Source organism: Ambystoma mexicanum, chromosome 11 (assembly GCF_040938575.1).
Source record: "Ambystoma mexicanum isolate Mex_15411 chromosome 11, UKY_AmexF1_1, whole genome shotgun sequence".
NCBI lineage: Eukaryota > Metazoa > Chordata > Amphibia > Caudata > Ambystomatidae > Ambystoma > Ambystoma mexicanum.
The window spans coordinates 1,006,463,891-1,006,483,060 of NC_090934.1; the positions used below are offsets into that span (position 1 = coordinate 1,006,463,891).

The window sequence follows — 19,170 nt, forward strand, 5'->3', positions numbered from 1 at the left end:
ACCAAGATCTGAACCTGCGGCGGCTCCACCCGGGCTCTTGCCCCGGGCTTCCGTGCGCACCGAAGCGGCCCTCCTACTCATCGCGGCTCTCATCGCCGGCCATGTATGGGCCTGACGCTTCATGGCCACCATCCTGCCGGCTACATCAACCAACACCTTTTCTGGGGTTTGATGCACGTCGACAACGGGTGCTTTACCCAGCGTTCGGTTTATTCTGCAGTGCCAGTTCTGCTTACCAAAAGTTGCCCACTGGGCACTTGCATTCAATGCCCGGCTCCATGCCAGCGAGCCGGGTTTCTTAGCCATTTAAAGTTTGAGAATAGGTCGAGATCATTTTGGCCCTAAGACCTCTAATCATCCGCTTTACCAGAACAAAGCAGGGTTTCCGTGCACACGCTATTCTGAGGGAAACTTCAGAGGGAACCAGCTACTAGATGGTTCGATTAGTCTTTCGCCCCTATACCTAGGTAGGACGACCGATTTACACATCAGTTCACCATCTTTTGGGTCCCATCACACACGCTCATGCTCCATCTCCCTGACAAAGCGGGCAAGACTGGTTGGTGGTGCACCCAACGCGACGGGATCCCACTGCAATTGGCACACGCCGGCCCTTACCTTCATTGCCCCACAGGGTTTCATTCGGCCCTCCAACTCCTGTACGTGTTAGACTCCTTGGCCGTGTTTCAAGACAGGTCGGGTGGTTAACTGACATCTCCTCAGACCCCTCGCACCCTTTGTGGGCCTCCCCGCCCTGCGCCACGACGGGGACAGGGCGCACTGAGGGCAGTCCACCACAGTTGCATCCGGTCCCCTGTCTCCCGTCGCCGCCCCGGCGACCTCCACGAGGGGCCAGGACGGTTGCTGGAGAAGGGCACGGCAGCGGTCAATCTCCCTCGGACACAGCAAAACTGCTGTCAGGGGGCTGTAACACTCTCTGGCGGAGCAGAGAGCCACCTGCCCCCCTCCCAGCCGGTCGCGGTGCACCGCCACAGAGGAAATGCGCCCTGTGGGGGCCGGGTGTGCCCGGGCCGCAGTCCCGCCAGGGGATCCAGCGTTCCATGCGACCGACCTGTCTGCCGTGTCCACCACAGTCGCATCAGGAGCTGCCCGGGCGATCCCGAAGAGGGGCCAGAACAGTTGCCAGAGACAGGCACGGCAGCGGTCAATCTCTCTCGGCCCAGCAGACACAGCTAAACTGCTGTCAGGGGGCTGGAATACTATGCCAGAGTGAAGAGCCACATGCCCCCCTGGGGCCTTCCCAGTCGGTCGCGGTGCACTGCCACAGAGGAAATGCACCATATGTGGGCCACTTGTGCCCAGGACGCAGTCCTGCGAGGGCATCCACCGTTCCGCTGTGTTGAATACTGCAGGCGGACTTCATGGACCCCACCAGTTGGGACACCACAGACAGCCACATGCATCAAGGCTAGGTGCCCCACGTTAGGGTGAAGGTGCGCCAGGCTTTTTTTAAGGCCTGCTGCCGCCGCCACCACCACCACCACATCTAGGGCGCACCGGCCCTCCCGAAACCCGCAGTAGGTGGGGAAACAGGGTAGGCCGGGACGCACCGGCAATGAGCCTGCACGCCAAGGTCCAGGGATCCTGCGACAGTGCTCATCTGGGTCTGACCTTAGAGGGACAAAGGGAACGGGGCCCCTGCGACAGCCCCAGCCACGCCCCTAGGAGGGAACCATGGGGCGATTGATGTACAAGCGACCCTCAGACAGGCGTAGCCCCGGGAGGAATCCGGGGCTGCAAGGTGCGCTTGAAGTGTCGATGAATGTGTCCTGAAATGCACACTAATTCTCGCAGCTAGCTGCGTTCTTTATCAATGCCCGAGCCGAGTGATCCACTGCCAAGAGTCAAAGGCAGCTTTTGTTTTGTTCTAGACATCGGCCTGACCCTGCCAGTGCAGGAAAGGCCAGGGGGAAGCAGTCCAGTGCCCAGTCTACCTCGGCCGAGACCATTGTGGTTTTAAAACAAAAATAAAAGACCAGGTGCTTAGCCCGCAGCAGCACAGCACTTCCCAGGGGGATGAAGACAGGCCGCTCCGCCACCGGCCAACCCGACTCATCCAAGGGGCCGAGCTCCAGGTAACTGGGCAAGAGGGAAGGTCCCCTGCTGCGCCAGTGGGCCTGGCCATCGCTCGGCCACAGATGTGGGCGGCTAGAACCTCGACGGCCGCCCGTTGAGTAAGCCCGCTGCGCCATGGCTCGCGCCTGGCCCCAGTCTGTCTGGGGCGGTGCCCCTCGAGAACAGTCAGGTTTCCCTCCGCTCCCCCCATCCGGGGCTTCCCTGCTAACCGGAGTGCGCCCACCAATGCCCGCCCGCTGGCGGGTCAAAGAGGAGTGCACGGCTGAGGAGAGGGGGGCCGCATTGGGACTCCTCTCTGGTGCGTGGTTGGGGACATCCCCAGCAGGTTAACACAACCCTGCCAGGTGTCCCCGTCCATCTGCTGGATCGTGCACTGCCCTCCATTGGAAGGGAATCCCCGCTCCCTGGCGCTTGGTTGCACATGCGCCCCGGACTGCTCAGCGAGAGGTGCCCCGGGCTGTGGGTGTGCGCGTCTGGGATGCAAACGAGGTCGGGCCCACAGCTCTCCCTCCGGCTGCTCCGCTGTTAATGATTCTTCATGCCCCCACTCACAAGCAGATACCCTAGCCCTACATGTCCCAATTTACACAAATGCCCCATTTCTCCTTCCAAACACACGTTCCAGATTCAAAAGCCACCATCCCTCCCTCTGAACCCACACAAAGACACCAACATCCATCCCTCCATACCTACATCAAGATGCGTCACCCCTCTCTCCAGAGCCACACCCCTATTCTTCACCTCAACCTCCACTCACTCAGATGGCGCCATCCGCCCTCTCTCTATACCCACACCCAATTACCCCACCCCTACCATACACCAACACCCTTCTCCCTAGACATACATACCCCATCCCTCCATTCACACCCAGATGCCCCCCTTCCTTCCCACCAGAGTACGCCAGCCCTCACTCAGACCCACATGCTCCATCATTCCCTGACATGCCCCCATCATATGCCCTGTCCCTCCATTCCAGATCAACGATGCCCCCCTCCGATCCAGACTCCACCGAGATGCCCAATCCCTTCCTCAAGACCGATACCACGATGCCCCAACCTCCCTCCAGACCAATGTACCCTATTCCTCCCAGACCCACACCAAGACGCCACAATCCCTCCCTCCAGACCCACACAGATGCCCCATCCCACTCTCCAGATGCACACAGATGTCCCCACCCACACTATGATGCCCTATCCCACCCTCCAAAGCAACACATAGATGACCCATGCCACCCTCCAGAACAGATGCCCCATACCCGTTCCAAGCTGACACTAATGTGCCCTCGTCCATTGCAGACCCCCCCAAGATGCCACCATCAGTCCCTCCACACAGCAAGATTCCCCCATCATGCTCTCCAGACCCACCGAGACGATCCCTCCCTCCAGACCCACACCAATATGTCCCATCCCTCCCCAGACCAATGTGCCAGTCCCGCCCATCAAACCCACAACAATGTGCCTCCATCGCATCCTCAGATGACCCATGCCACCCTCCAGACCAACAGATGCCACCATCCCTCCCTACAGGCCCACACAAATGTGACCATCCCTCCCATCAAACCCACACCAATGTGCCTGCATGCCCTCACTCCAGACTCACGCCGATGTCCCCATCCAACCCAAACCAGGATGCCCCATCCCTCCCTGCAGACCCACACCAATGTGCCACCATCCCTCCATCCAGACCCACACCAATATGGCACCATGCCTTCCTCCAGACCAATGTGCCCGTCCCTCCATTCAAACCCACAACAATGTGCCCCAATGCCCTCAGTCTACACCCACACTGATGTCCCATCCAACCCAAACTAGGATGCCCCATCCCTCCCTGCAGATCCACACCAATGTGCCCCATCACTCCCCAGACCCACACCAATGTGCCTCCATCACTTCTCCTGACCAATGTGCCTCATTCCCCTCCCTCCAGACCCACACCAATTTCCCCATCCAACCCAAACCAGGATGCCCCATACCTCCCTGCAGACCCACACGAATGTGCCTCCATCCACTCCCTCCAGAGCCACACCAAAATGCCCCATCTCACCCTCCAGATGCAGACAGATGTCCCCAGCCCACCCACACCAGGACACCCCATCCCACCCTCCAGACGCCCCATACCTGTTCCAGACTACACCAATGTGCCCCCATCCATTGCAGACCCCACCAAGATGGCACCATCCCTCCCTCCAAACCCACAGCATTATGCCCCCATCCTCAGACCCACGTGCCCCATCCCTCCCCGGACCCACACCAATGTAACGCAACCCTCCCTCCAGACTCACACTATGTCCTTATCCCTCCTTCCAGGCCAACACCCATGTGCCCCATCCCTCCCCCAGACCTACACCAACATCCCCCTATCCAACCATTCAGACCCCACCAAGGAGACCCATCCCTCCCTCTAGACCAATACCATAATGCCCCATCCTCCCTCCACATAGCAAGATGCCCCTTCCCACTCGCAACAGATGCCCATGTGCTGCTCCCGAATCACACCCTCATGAAACATTAGATTACTCTATTAGCCCCCTTTGATCAGTTAAACACCACCATCCACTGTCTCCCTGTTCCTTTCATTAGCCCTCCATACCTTTCATGTTGAATAACGGAACAGGATTTTTAAAGTAAATGTAATTTTCCGCTCCCCTGTCTAAATCTGGTGTCTTGCAGGCACGTTCACGGTATCCCGAAGAAAATGCAAACTGTATTTTCTGCCAGCCAAGAGCACGCATATTGCTTCTGTTCCTGCAACCTGGCAGCCAGAGCTTTCCCGCTCAGACAAGAAGAAGTCAGACGCTCCAGGGTCTTGCAGAAACGTTCCGGTATCCCAAAGAAAATGCCCACTGCAAGGCAAAGGCACGCAGACTCCACTTGCACCGGCCGCCAAAGCCTTCTGAAATTGCTCCTTCTTCTTCCTCTTAATTATCGGATGCGTGGGCGGACCCACGCAGGCGCTTCCCCATCCTAAAGGATGATGTGAAATTGCTCCTAAACGGCTTCATTGCTTCGGAAAATCACACGGATGTCGGTCAGATGTCACGTGAAGAAGAGTGGGCGGGCCGTTGCTATGGTCCGTTTCTCGGATGGGAACCAGTCCGCCTACTCCCCTGCTTCCCGCTCACTGAAATGGCTCCGGAAAATCACAGGGATGACGTCAGACATCACGTGAAAAAGAGTGGGCAGGCCGTTGCTTTGGTCGGTTTCTAGGATGGGAACTAGTCCGTAACCTTCTCCAATTAAGCACGCTATTGGTCTCTGGAGGCAGGACTTCCGATGAAGTTTGACCCCGGAAGCGGGATGGCAGAAAATGGCAACAGTGGTGGCGTTTCTTTCGCAAACTGTGGCGCGGGTGCTGAGGCTGGCCGGGCTACCTGAGGGGGAAACGGATCCGGGGGTCGGGATCCGAGCCATGGACGAGCGGGCCCTCGAGGTGTATGGTGAATACAAGAGGCTTGTCCAACAGTACCCAGTGAATCGAACCGTATTTAGATTTTAGTCAAAACATAAAACACTTCTCCAGCCACAAACCTTCCCTGTATCTTATTGCAGGGTTCGAAATTGCTTAGAGCTATTTAGCTCCTGCTTTTAGCCCAGGAGTACATGGTTGTCTTGACAACTACAGCTGTCAGACGCTACACTTGGCTCCCTAGGTCACATGATGTCATACAAACATTCCAATGTGACAACTTTGAGTTTTGGGGATTTTTGTTTTGATAAAGAAGCCTTGAAAACATTTAAAGCAATATTAATTGTATATTATGGAGACAAAATTAAAGTTTCATGTGGAAATACAATTTGCGGCTTGCTGTGTACTAGCTCCTTGTTCACCAGATGTAGCTCCTGCTTACTGTTGGATGCCCGATATGCAGAAGTTGGTTTTAGCTCCTACTCATGAAATCATAATTTTGATCCCTGTTGAATTTAATTTGTGAACTGTAACCAGAGCTCCGAAAGTACCCTAATGTTAAATTGCCAACATGACCCGTTCCAATCTGTAGTTGCTTAACCAGTCCTGATTTTGTCTATGCATTCTGGGGCTTGTAGTCCGAGTTTGGGGAAGTGGAACTACAAGCCCCAAAATGCAAAGGAAAAAAACAGGACTGCATAAGCACCTACAGATTGCAATAGGTCATATTGGCTAGTATGTTAAGTGCCCACAAGGTATGCGTGTGATTCTTTCCAGTTAAATATGACATGGCTTTTCTCTTTGTGTTCGGTTACTTGTAGTTTAATAAATTAAGTACCATTGGATTTGGTAATAGGAATAGCAGTTGTAAGTGGAAGGAAATCCGGCACAAAGCATTATGTAAAAACCCACTATCATTATTACTCTAATATCGTTATTACTAATGTCTGCTTTTTATAAAGTGCTTAATGCTGGATTTCAGTAATGAGCGATTAACCCACCCAGATGGGCTATCCACCCGGACAGTACTACATGTGCTTGCGTGCAAAGAAAATCCAGGACTGACTCCAGGTGCCAGGTATGACATGGCCCACTTAGCAGCAATGTTCATTGCGCTATCAAATCCCAATTGTTACCATGAAATCTAATCCTAAAGTTAAATTTTTGACCAACACTACAATGGCAGTTATGAACCTCAGATTAGTCTCCTCAACATTCTGAAAATTCAGCCTTTTCTTACTAACCACTCTACCAAAACTCTAGTCTCAACTCTCGTGCTCGGCAAACTTGACTTGCTGAAACCTACTCCTTGGTCCTTCTCTCTACTCCTTCCTCCCTCTAGACCAGTGGTATTCAAACGTTTTTATGCCAACCCCCCTTGTGTAAAAATATTGCGGTTGGCCCCCTCAGATGAATATTCTGCTCATATTTGATATTAAAAGCAGTCGCTGCACTCTCTTTTGGAGATATTTGCACCCCCCTGGACACCGTTCAGCCACCCCCCCCAGGTGGGCCAGCTCCACAGTTTGAAGACCACTGCTCTAGACAAAGTCCTCAGCTTTGCTACCCACACTCTACAATTTAGCGATATGCTCCCCCAGGGTGCAAAATTTGCAGTCGCCATTGGCTAGTGATATTTGAACCTTGACGAGTAAGAAATGGTGTGCGGAGTGCATGCATAGAATTGAGGTGGCTCCCCATGAACAACTGCTCTCTTTTTTCAGGTTTGTTCTCCTAGTCTACACAGCTATCAACGACCTTGCTGCTCATTACCTGTCTGATAGTATCTAGTATACTCACCATCTCGTTCCCTCCAATCCTCTTCTGCACTCAACCTCACTGTCACATACCATCCCTGTGCCTCCTCTCGCTCTTTCTCCCTACTCGCCCGCTCTAATGTAACCCACTACCCATATTAATCAACGCAAGCCTTCTGTGAATTTCTTCAAAAGCTTTGCTTAAATTTCACTCACAGCTCCTCCCTTTTCCTCGCTCCCATCCTCTCTACCTGACCCCACCACTGGCTCCTATGATGCTTAATAATGGCACCTGTTCCCTTAATGGTACCTTTCTAAGTCACCTGTTTTATATTGTTTTTCTCCTTTTTGTTTTGCCCCTGGTATATGTCCCACTTGTTTACACCTTCATTAACTTGCTCACCAATTTATCTTTGTGCTATTGTACTGGCGCCCTTTGTAGGAATACTGCTGGTATCTGTCAATGTGGTATTGTAAGTCATTTCTGATAGAAATTGACCTCCCTGTTCTTCAAATAACAAAAGACAAAATTACAGAAAGCAAATAAATGATCATTGACTTCAGGCTAAAGTAAGATACAAAAGACCTTCAACTAGAGCTGCTAATTGTAATTTCCACTTTGTGGCAATTTGACGCTCACTTTTTGCCCGTGTGTCCCACCCACGCCCGCGCATGGCTGTACAGGCTTTCACCTCCACCTTCCTTACTTTGTTATATGCACTTGTTCTGCCCTTCTCCAGTGTGCCTTTACCGCACACCCATTGCTTGCGATGTGCACACTTCCCTATGTCTGCATGTTGCTGCCCCCTGCCCCAAAGTTTTAACTGCTTATATTTTCTATTACAAATAGTCACTGCAGTCCATTTTTAAAAAGCTTTGTGCCCCACATGGACTTCTTTCAGGTCCCCCCTCAGGTGGTCAGCCCCACAGTTAGAAGACCACTGCTCTACCCATTAAAATTCTAATACCTTCTTCTAACTTCACTTTACCGTCAACACTAACCTTTGATGCGTGCTTGAACTTGGTTTTGAAATAATTCCTGCCGAACTTTCAACTCGACCCTGCTTAATCTTCAACTGAATCTCCCCCCAGTTTTCAGATTATAGCTGAAAGTGAAACCCAATACTATGGGAACTCTGCTCCAATGGGTATGATGGGAGGTGTGCCTGTAGCAACGGGAATGGGCTAAGAGTGGCATCATGGCTGGGAACTGATAGACTTGTCAAATTTGTAGATAACGCTTTCCTAAAATAAGAGATGACTTGAAGTGTGTCCAGGTCACATAAAAGATGAACATGTACATGTGTGTACAGAACACATACAATACTAAACTTTTAACATTAAAATAAAGTAGTGTGTGTATATTTCTCATCAAAGTTATGGTGAGTATAAAAAGGCTTGAAAAAATCCCATTTATCTGAATTGTGAAAGTAGGGTAGTCCATTTGAGCCAAGTCACACATTCCACAACGCCACTGATTAGCCATCGCCGGAAGTACACCTCCAATTCAGAGCTACATCATCAAGGAATTGTTAGTATGAAAATTAGACCAAATGCAAGCCTTTTTCTCCAGGAAATTGTTTTTGTGGGAATTGGGCATGTATACATAGCTCAATCATATATCCTACTTTCACATTTCAGGTGAAAGGGTTTTTTCCAAGCCTTTATAAACCCACCATAACTTTTTGGGTGTTTTGTATACATGCCCCAATGCTCCAACCACAAGGCTAATCTACTGCACTGATGATCCATAAAAAGGGTGAAACCAGGTATGTAGTTTTACGGACAGCCTTGCAAAATGTTTGTCTTGGGTTGTTTAAGCAATGTTTAAAGTAGCACTGCCCTCTAAGACAAAGACAATTTCCTAGAGAAAGTGGAGGTCGACTTCCAGTGATAGCTACTACATGGCCTTATGCAATGTTTGATTTGGCTCAAATGGACTATCCTACACAAGTCTTGTAACATGTTGAGCAGAAGAACATTATTGGAGCCTTATTATCCCCATCCTAAATGGAGGCCTATTTTTACCAGCATTTAAAGTATTGCTAGCCTAAACAAAATCTTCTCTCCCATTTTTATTCCCCCATCATTCGCTCCTCTTAAGGAGTACGCCACAATTCATAGCCATTCCCAATATGCACTCACTTATGTGTCTGCTGCATCTAATTTAAATTGATTACCATTGTAAATGCTCTGCTCACATAGACAGGTTAAATTGTCCCCCTCTGCATCCTTTTTTATGTGCTTAAGTGCAAAACCAAAACAAGAGAAAATGGAGCAAAGATTTTCGGCGCTTGGGAGTTGGCCTCCGAACGATGGGAAAAGCTGGACCATCCCTAGCCAGCCGACCGCTTAGCCAGTACACCTCACAGTTTACCACTATGGTGCAGTATTGCATTGCGGCTTGAGCATGGGCTTTTGGTGTCATGTGGAACTAGGATCCGGGTAGAGCCTTTCTTCTTCTTCTGGTGATATCTGACCCTATTGGTGCACTCCAAATATTCCATACTATAGAATTCAGCACTGTCTCCTCCACCCATCAACTCGAATTCCCTCACAGCTATCTTCATAAACATTCAAATCTGCCTCCCACAATCATTAATTCCACCTTCCAGTGGCCTTCAAGTTAACCTCTGTACAACCTTAAACTTGACCTCCATGCAACTACCACACAACCTTCAGATCACGCTTACTCCAATCTTGTGCATGACCTTCCCCCAACCAAGTTCAACTTGACCTGCCTACAACTGACCTTCAACTTGGCCTCCCTGTCATGCCTGCCGGACATACCTCTGGACCAGGAACAACTTCTCCATACAAGATGAGTTACGCCCATAGAACCAGTAGACCTTTTTACTCAAAATGGAGGTTGTTCGATACATTGCCCGGAAAACGACGTCTGCATTTTTCACGTCGTTAATTTTTCACGTGACTTAGGTCCGTCACGTGTATCACGGCAGTGCGTACATAAGCAGCGTGGAAACTCCATTCGCTGCTTCTGATTAAGTCAATCTTGGCGTTTGTAGCTGAACTCCGGACCTGCGTTCTCGCATTCCTTTCAGCAACTTCTTTGGCCTAATTTGAGCTTGCTTTCCTCCACACGCTAATTCCTGGGTTGCGTGAATCCTGTTCGCGTGCTAAATCTCCACGCGGACGCTGTCTGCAAGCGCGGCTGTCCTGAGCTGCGTGAATCCTGTTCGCGTGCCAAATCTCCACGCGGACGCTGTCTGCAAGCGCGGCTGTCCTGAGCTGCGTGAATCCTGTTCGCGTGCCAAATCTCCACGCAGACGCTGTCTGCAAGCGCGGCTGTCCTGAGCTGCGTGAATCCTGTTCGCGTGCCAAATCTCCACGCGGACGCTGTCTGCAAGCGCGGCTGTCCTGAGCTGCGTGAATCCTGTTTGCGTGCCAATCCTCCACGCGGACGCTGTCTGCAAACGCGGCTGTCCTGAGCTGCGTGAATCCTGTTCGCGTGCCAAATCTCCACGCGGACGCTGTCTTCAAGCGCGGCTGTCCAGGCTGCGTGAATCCTGTTCGCGTGTCTAATTCTTCACGCGGAAACTACTTCGAACTTTTGGTACCTGTGACAGTCAACAGGTGAGATTCTTATTTTGTTCTTCGTGGGAAAGGAAGTGTTTCATGAACTATTGGAAGGTGAATGTGCACAGTACATTGGACGCTATCCTGTGGTGCACCAACCCGGTATCTAGCGAGAGCCTCGTTCCGTTCGGGATAAGTCTCCCTTACTAATCTTCCCTTCCTTTGTCGTTTGTTCAACTCTTGGGACTCTTCAAGAAACTGTCCTGGAATTCTTCAGTTTAGCCTTAAGGTCAGTGTCTGAATTAATCCCAATTCTGTGTTTCTTAGTAATTAACTTGGGACAGTGTCTTATGATACTTATCTATTCTAGGCATACTTCCTGTACAATTCCCACGCCCTTTCCAGTGATCCATCTCTCTGCCTGTTTTATTCAGTCAGAGAGTTGTATCATTTGGAAGGTCTAATTTGACCTGCCTACAATCAAGTCGTGTGAAGATAGGATCCGGAATAGCCCTACCAAATTGTATCCTTTTTTGGTCACTGTATCCTTTTCAGTTGATACTTTGGTGATTTATGACACTCCCTCAATAAGCATGACCCTCCCATTCAAAGCTCAGTTCAAATCCCCCCCAACCTTCAGCCTAATATCCCAAACTCAACCTCTCTAATCTTGATCCCAAAACCTTGATCTTAACCTCCTTCCATTCTTACACATAACCTCTATGCCACTTTCAGTGCACCCTGCCCTTGAAACATGGCCCGGCTTTGCTCCAAAACTGAACTCTGCTACACCCCTAACCAGTACCTCACCACCCCCTCCCCAACAGCTCAATCTACCTCCAATATAACAAAATCACTGTCTTTGACACTTTTGACCTATCATCCTCCAACCTGTCCACTCACATTTCCTCCTCGGGCTCAACTCAAACCTTGTAAATTTGGTGGAAATCCATCCAGTAGTTTTTTAAAAGTCGACCAAAAAGTAGGTCCAAAAAAATGAGTGATATCTGGGTTCGGTGCGCGGACCCATTTCCCTGTTCGGTCCGTGGACAGGGCTCCGTTTGGCTTGGAAGGCAACGTGGTGTCTGTGGACATCAGACACGCCCACTGATTGGATGGTGAAAAGCGTGAAGTGTGTCAGATTTTTGGAAACGCCCGCCATCTTGGATTCGCGGCCGGTGTCTGCGGACATCGCTGTAAAAACATATGAAAAAACACAACATTGCACTTGTCAAACTTATCAAATATTCTCTGGGGTGGTGAGGATGGATGGGTTGCAAGAAGCAAAAAACAGGTGTTTTTCGCTGTAAAAGTCAGCGAACAGTCCGGTTGTTCGCGAACAGTCCTGTGAAGTTCACTGACTCCTCTGCATTACAGGGTTGGTGAAAATCAGTTCTTGGATGGCTTAGAACTGGCACCACTTAATGAGCCTGCATGATTTTGCAATTATATTCTTCACCAGATTGCAAATGAGTTTGAAAAGTTTGGTGGGGTTCTGTCAAGAGGGGGCAAAATTAGAGGGGATCCGAAAATATTGTAAAGGCTAATAAATGTGGTGCAATTTGACGAATCTACAAAAGTTTCCAAAAGATTTTAGATCTAGATATAAATGTTTTTGTGAAGTCGGAATGGATTTTGTCAAGTGGGGGCTAAGTGATATGACTATTTTATGTGCATACATTTGACACTTTTGAAAATATAAAACATGGGTGGATTTCCAGGAAACTTGTGTAAGGAGCATTGGCAAGGACCTTAAAACATTGTTGTGCAAATGTGCCCGCGTTTTATTTTTTAACAAGTGTCATAATGTAGGTACAAAAAATAGTGATATACCTTTGGTGACTGAGGTGTAGCATGTGGTCATGGGCAGTGGCCACATTGTCTGGGTCATGGATCATGGAATAAGGTCTTGATCTGGACAATCTGGCTACTGGCTATGACCATGAGGGACAACACATAGGGTTAAAGTGGCCATGTCCACCTGGGACCGGCTTTGTGGTAAAGTTATTCGAAAGTGGGATAGGTTTGAAAGGGAAGAAAAATATGCTTGTGGTAATATGGTCGTAGGGTTCTCGCTTCGCCTTCTGCAGGCTGCCATGGAAAGTGAAGAGGGGCCCTGTATGAAACCCTGCCTTCCCTTTGCATGGTGGCCATATTGGAAAAGGATTTTCCTTCCTGCACTGGGACGTCACAGGCGTCCCGGTGTAGGAAGAAAAATCAATTTTTTAGCACCCCGGTTCCCGCTTTGGGAACCTAGGGTGCCAAAGGCCTTCATCCCACATTGCAGGGGTTGTAATGGGGGGATAATGGTCCGGAGACCTCGTTATCCATGCTTGCTTCGCTTGGGCTGATAACTTGGCTGCCTGGCTGGTATCCACTGTTCCAGTCCCTGGAACGGTGGATGAACGCCACAATATTCCCATTAGCATAACACAACATGCTAATGGAAATGTTGGAAAATCCTATTGAAATGTAAAGTAGATGGAGTCTAAGTTTTTTTAAAAAACATTTTTTAAAGTTCTATTTAACTGTGAAAGGTGATTCCTAAAGGAACATTTCTTTTGTTGTTTTTTGATGTATTTATTTTTTTGGCAGGAGAGGTTAGAACGAAAGGTGGGGAGGGAAAAGAGGGAAGATGCACTAAGCACTAAAAGGGGCAGGTGGACAGGGGAAGATGTTGCACATGTTACTTATAAGGTAGGGGACAGTGTTTCTCATGCTCCTTGATTACCACTTCGAAATTGCTTCCCTCTGCAGAATGATGTGTTGTAGTATATACAGAGGACTGTTGTCTTAAAAAAATATGGGTCAACAGCATCTTTTATTGCTAGCTGGTGGGACTTTGTGTCCCACAGAAGTAGGCTGTGTGGTTACAGTATTGGTGGAGGAAGATAGTCTCCTACTTGCTATGAATGGGACGACCTTTCTGAGAGCATTGCGTTCATTGGATTTGGTATGGCAGCACATGGAGGTGGTCCCGCAGGAGTGCTATCATCCGGTTAGTATGCACTCAGTGCATTTTACTTTGGCGGCTTTAGCCTTTTGGTACAATCCCACAGTGGTAAAGAAATGCCACACCCATGATTCTCTCTGGGTGCTAGAGGTAGGCACTTTTCTACCTCATCTTCTTGGTCCTCTTCATTGTCTTTGGAAGTACTGCGCTTTTTTTGTTGTGAAGGTCCTTCAGCTGGTGGTGGTGGCTCTTGGGGAGGAGGGATGGCAATAGGTGATGCCATTTTTAAGATAATTAGCAGTTTTGCTAAAATTCTTCCAAGTATGTACTGTGTACTAGATTGTTAATGGATAATGAGTAAGAATAGGTGTAGGTGCTGTGCAAGAGAAATTTTGAAGTTGAAAGTTCCAAGATCAGTAGAAAAAGCAGTTCTGAACCGCGTAGCACGGATCTGATCGCAAAGTGCAGACGCGTTCTCGGACACGTCATCATGTGGCATTGTCCGGAATGTCCACTAAAGTCAGATGTTCGTGGAAGTCTACGGACGCAAAATCAGTTGAAAAAGTTGCAAAAAGTGTATAGAAGTGTTAATAAGTATGCTAGAAGGTGGGAAATGGCAGAGTTTTAAGGTGAAACTGTAAACTGCACACACATGTTGCTATATTGGGTAAGTATGATATTAGTAAGTTCTAGGAAAATAGCATGCACTGGTAACCCATGAAATTCACTGAAAAATCTTTGTGGAATGGACGTTATGGTCAAGTTGCACTTATAAAAACCCATGAAATTCACTGAAAAAATGTTGTTAAAGGGACGTTATGGTTCAAGTAAAACCCGAAAAACCTCCGAAATTTGCCAGTTATGGTAAGCTAAGCAACCATAACTCACACCACCACCGTGCACTGCTAAGACTAACACCTGGGACATAAAAGATGGCATCACAAATGTCATTGATGACATCACTTCAGTCTCCCACACAGTTCATAGTTTGAGGATGAACAATTTTTCACATTTCCAGCTTGGGCAGATACATTCCATTGAATCAAAATGACCCCATTCGAGAGTAACTGTGTAATATCATTTTTGGCAGAACCATCCAATTCCTGATTATCCCACCTGCTGCTATGTTGGATATAATATCTGGAGATGAAAGTCTAAGACGGGACCAGTTTGCACCCATCAGCAGTTCTATCGGGGCAAAACATTTGTGCTAGTCACTAGCTTTTGGCAAGTGAGAATTTTATCTGTGTGAGTAAGAAATGGAGTGCTTGTCGAGAACTCAGAACCTGCCTGCACCATCATCACCTTCAACAGGCAGTCTATGCATCTGCGTCCCTCTTACCTTTACTCGCATCACACACTGCCCATTACATGAAAATAAGGCATGTTATTTTAAGTTTGTGAATAGTAGCCTGTGACCTGAAAATGTGAACTCTGGTTCTATTGAAGATGATGACTAGGCCTTCACATCCTTAGTAGTTGAGAGTGGCGACCTTTACTTATAGCACAAGATAGCCTCAAGATGTCATTCATGAGTTGTTCTCCTTGACTTCATCCCCGTGCACCCCCCCACTCTGTTCCACTTCATCCATCTAACGCAACCAGCATAAACACGTAAATAGTTCATTTATAAGTAGCATTCCTCCTGACGAGATATGCCTCCACAGAAGGAAGTTAATCAACATAGCCCCATCTCATTCACATGTCTCCATTGTCTTGCAATGTACATTTGTTTTGAACATATCTGTAACGTAGGTATTCTCCTTCTTTTGAAGCCAAGGGGGGGAAAAATGGATGCCATAACTGGCATTTTGATTAAACTCCTTTTTAACTTGCTGTCTTGAAAGTATTCAAGCAGTGTGGATTTACTTGTAAAGTTTCCTGGAGCATGTTTTGTTGCCGCCCCTACACTTGAAGGCAGGATCAGGGTACTTCTTCATTCTCCGTGGGATATATGCTCATAAGGTCTTGTCCCATGATCCCGGTCTTATTTCGTGGTCTGCTAATGCTTTCCAATTTCCTCCTGATGATATAGGGCTGATCTGGCCTCCAAAGGAAGGAGAAGCATGTTGTTTTAGGTACACCAATAAGGTTCATGTCTATGAATTGATAAATAATTGTCTTCATGCCTGATGTTCATTTTATTAAGAGCGAAGTGTAGACTCTTACTCATCCGGAGCTGTTGGACCTGAACCCCATTATCAGTGGCATCCAATGTAATTGTACACCTGCTACTTTTTCACACTGATAGCAGCATTCCTCAGACCAGAGGGATACATAGAATGCCTCTTCTTGCTTTCGGTTGTGTTTTTGGGTTTATAGGCTGACCGACTGGCTGTGGGAGTTCTAACTCTATAGGGAAGTTGTTTGCATGAAACTATTCTGCTTTGGAGGAATAAACTTGTACCACTAGGTACGATTGACTCCATCCAGAGATGGAAGTGTAATATCACCCTTGTACGGTGTACCACTAGTTGGTTTGTTTTTTAAAGAGCGTACCGTACCATTAGTTCAAAGGCAAACGAAAAGCGTGTTAGATGCATTTTCATTCGCCCATTAAATGTAGAATCCGCTGTGCTCGGATGAAAAAGCACTGCCCCTTTCCCAAGTCACGGCCAAGCATACACCGAGACACAGCGTTCATGGCTCTGCAGGCAGAACATGAATGACCTCGCTGACACTTGTCTTTTGCCACGCAACGGGACGCTTCCAACTGAATGACCTCGCATAGCACCCTTCGCTAACAAATCTGTGACCGTTAAAGGCAGTAACAAAATTTTTAAAGAAGTGTTTATATCAAGTCTACTAGCTTCAAGTGTACAAAAAGAAAAAGGTGTGTTTGCATGATGATAGTCAAACAATACAGATTTTCCACACATTCGTTACAGAAAGTCATGATTCTATTAAAGACTCGGAGGCGAAAGATTATGTTCGGACTTCTCTTTACTAACTGGAGCAGCAACAATAATAAACCAACAATCATGGAAAACAATAAGAGAAAACTACAAAACCCAACATATTTGTAGTTCGTTTTCCATAGGTTGTAATAAACACGTGATCTTCTTCTCCAATCAGCATCACTTCTCCCTTTATTACATGTAATAACTCCAAAGTCCTTCCTCTTTCTTTCACTGGACTAATAAACTTTCAACCCAACCGGTAGACTACTTAATTCCCCCTTATAATCTTCTCAAGGCGTCGTTTTCTGCTCAGTCCCTCAAACAAATATAAACCATTACCAATTTCATTACGAACGGGTGGGCAATCGCATAACAATAACATTATCCTCACAAATACAAGATTGCATTGTTTACAAATATGACATCATTATTTGTATAACAGCGATTGAAATTGGGTGGAATAATCTTTCGCCTCCGAGTCTTTAATAGAATCATGACTTTCTGTCAGAAATGTGTGGAAAATCTGTATTCTATGTCAAGACTCAGAGGCTCAGATTATGCTCGTTTAAAGCTTACCTACCACCAACGACGCTACTTGCTCCACTGGTCTAAAGTAGAAATTCTTAAACGTCTCATTAGACCAGTCTGCCGCCTTTTAGAATATCTTCCAGGCGAGCTCCTGCCAAGAAAGCAGATGATGCCATAGCACCTCGTGTAGAATGTGCTCCGAACTGCTTTACATCTAGCCCTGCTTCGGCCATGCACCACCTGACCCATCTAGACCAGTGGCTGACGCTACTGCTCTAAAAGGTTTCCTAATCGCTATCAGCAACTGACACTCTCCCGCAGGTCTCACCTCATTAGCTTTTTGTTTATACACTTTCAAGCATCTAACTGGACACAATTTAGGTTTGCCCGGAAAAGCCATGTACGCAACAGACTTAATATTTGTCTTTGTTCTCCTCTCTATGTAAAATACTACCCCTGAAGGTGAAAAGGATTTCCTAGTTACTTCTAAAGCTTTCACATCAGATACTCTCTTACAAGAAATAAGACACAAAAGGGTAGTTAACTTGGCCCACAACGCCTTCCGGGACAAGAACTCGTTGTCCGGCCAATCCTCAAACATTTTTAACACTATACTCACATCCCATAAACAAGAGTATCTAGGAGTGGGAGGTCTGATGCATCTGATGCCTTTCAGAAGCCTACATACTAGAGGATGTTCACCTACCGGCTTATTCTCAATGTACACATGACCTACTGAAATCGCTGATCTATAATTGTTAATGGTCCTGTAAGCCTTCGCCTGCGCCGCCAGCGCTGCTAAAAAATTCACTGTGTACTACATCTGTATGTACAGGATCAACCTGTCTCTCCAGACACCAATCATTCCATCTATTCCATGCCACTCTACCACGTAGCCGGAGCCCATGACTCCCTGATGAATTCCTGAGCTGTGCCTGAAAAACCTGGCTTAGACCAATCTTTTCTGAAATCGCCCAAGCTATGAGACTCAAGCTCCCTGACCTGACCAATGGATGAATCTCTCCTGCCGGATTTACCAATATATCTTTCCTATCTGGCAAATGAATAGGAGCTTCGAACGACAACTCCAGAAGCTCTGGGAACCAAGCCTGACCTCTCCAGTCTGGTGTTATCAAAATCACTGTGGCTAATTGACGCCTGACTTGCGCTACTGTGCGCGCTATCATGGCGAACAGCGGAAACGCATATTCTCTTGCTGGTCCCCAGACCTGGAGAAATGCATCTGTCGCTTCCAGATCCGGCCTCCAACTGTAAAACCTGGAGATCTTCTTGTTCAACCTGGAGGCGAACAGATCCGTCTGGCATGGACCCCTGCGACGCATTGTCTCCTGGAATACTGAGTCGTCCAGCTGCCAATCGCTGGAGTCCCTCGGGTATCTTGAGTTCCAATCTGCTACCAGATTGAGCTTCCCAGGCAAGTGTTCCGCTCTCACACTTATTCCCTTCTGGAGGCATATCTGCCAAAACTCTATGGCCATCTCCGTCAGCCTCTGCGATCTCGTTCCGCCCAGTCGATTTATATATCTGACTGCTGAAACGTTGTCCATTTTCAACAGAATGGCCGTTTTCGCTCCTTGCCGTGTCCAGCACTGAATCGCGAAGGAGCCCGCCAGAAGCTCCAGGCAATTGATGTGGAGACCCAGCTCCTCGCTTGACCATCTCCCTCCTGTCGACTGGTCTCCACATCTGGCTCCCCATCCCCAACGGCTGGTGTCGGACTCTATCACCAGGTCCGGGGATGAGCCAAATATTGCCCGGCCATTCCAGGCTTCCATGTGGTAGTACCACCATTCTAACTCCAATCTTGCTTCCTGTGATATCCTCACTTTCTGCTCTTAAGATAGACCTCTCCTGAGATGATCTATCTTCAACCTCTGCAATGCTCTGTAATGCAAAGGCCCTGGGAATATTGCCTGGATCGATGATGACCGACGACCTACAAGTCTCGCTATTTCCCTCAATGAAACCTCTT

At 48.1% G+C, this 19,170-nt stretch overlaps 1 protein-coding gene and 1 non-coding gene across 3 annotated transcripts in view; one reads left to right on the plus strand and one right to left on the minus strand.

The window, feature by feature from the left end:
* Window positions 1-1,716: 1,716 nt before the first annotated feature.
* LOC138505263 (5.8S ribosomal RNA) lies at window positions 1,717-1,867 on the minus strand. Its single transcript, XR_011280088.1, has one exon. It is a non-coding gene; the product is annotated as a 5.8S ribosomal RNA (ribosomal RNA).
* A 3,413-nt stretch (window positions 1,868-5,280) lies between these two features.
* The window catches only part of CIAO2A (cytosolic iron-sulfur assembly component 2A), a 203,333-nt gene continuing 189,443 nt past the window's right edge, over window positions 5,281-19,170 (plus strand). The window contains exon 1 of one of the 2 annotated variants that reach the window (XM_069624203.1): window positions 5,281-5,533. In XM_069624203.1, coding sequence (XP_069480304.1) covers window positions 5,404-5,533 — 130 coding nt within the window. In that variant the 5' untranslated portion in view covers window positions 5,281-5,403. The remainder of the gene's footprint in view (window positions 5,534-19,170) is intronic. The other variant, XM_069624202.1, reaches the window with a different exon arrangement.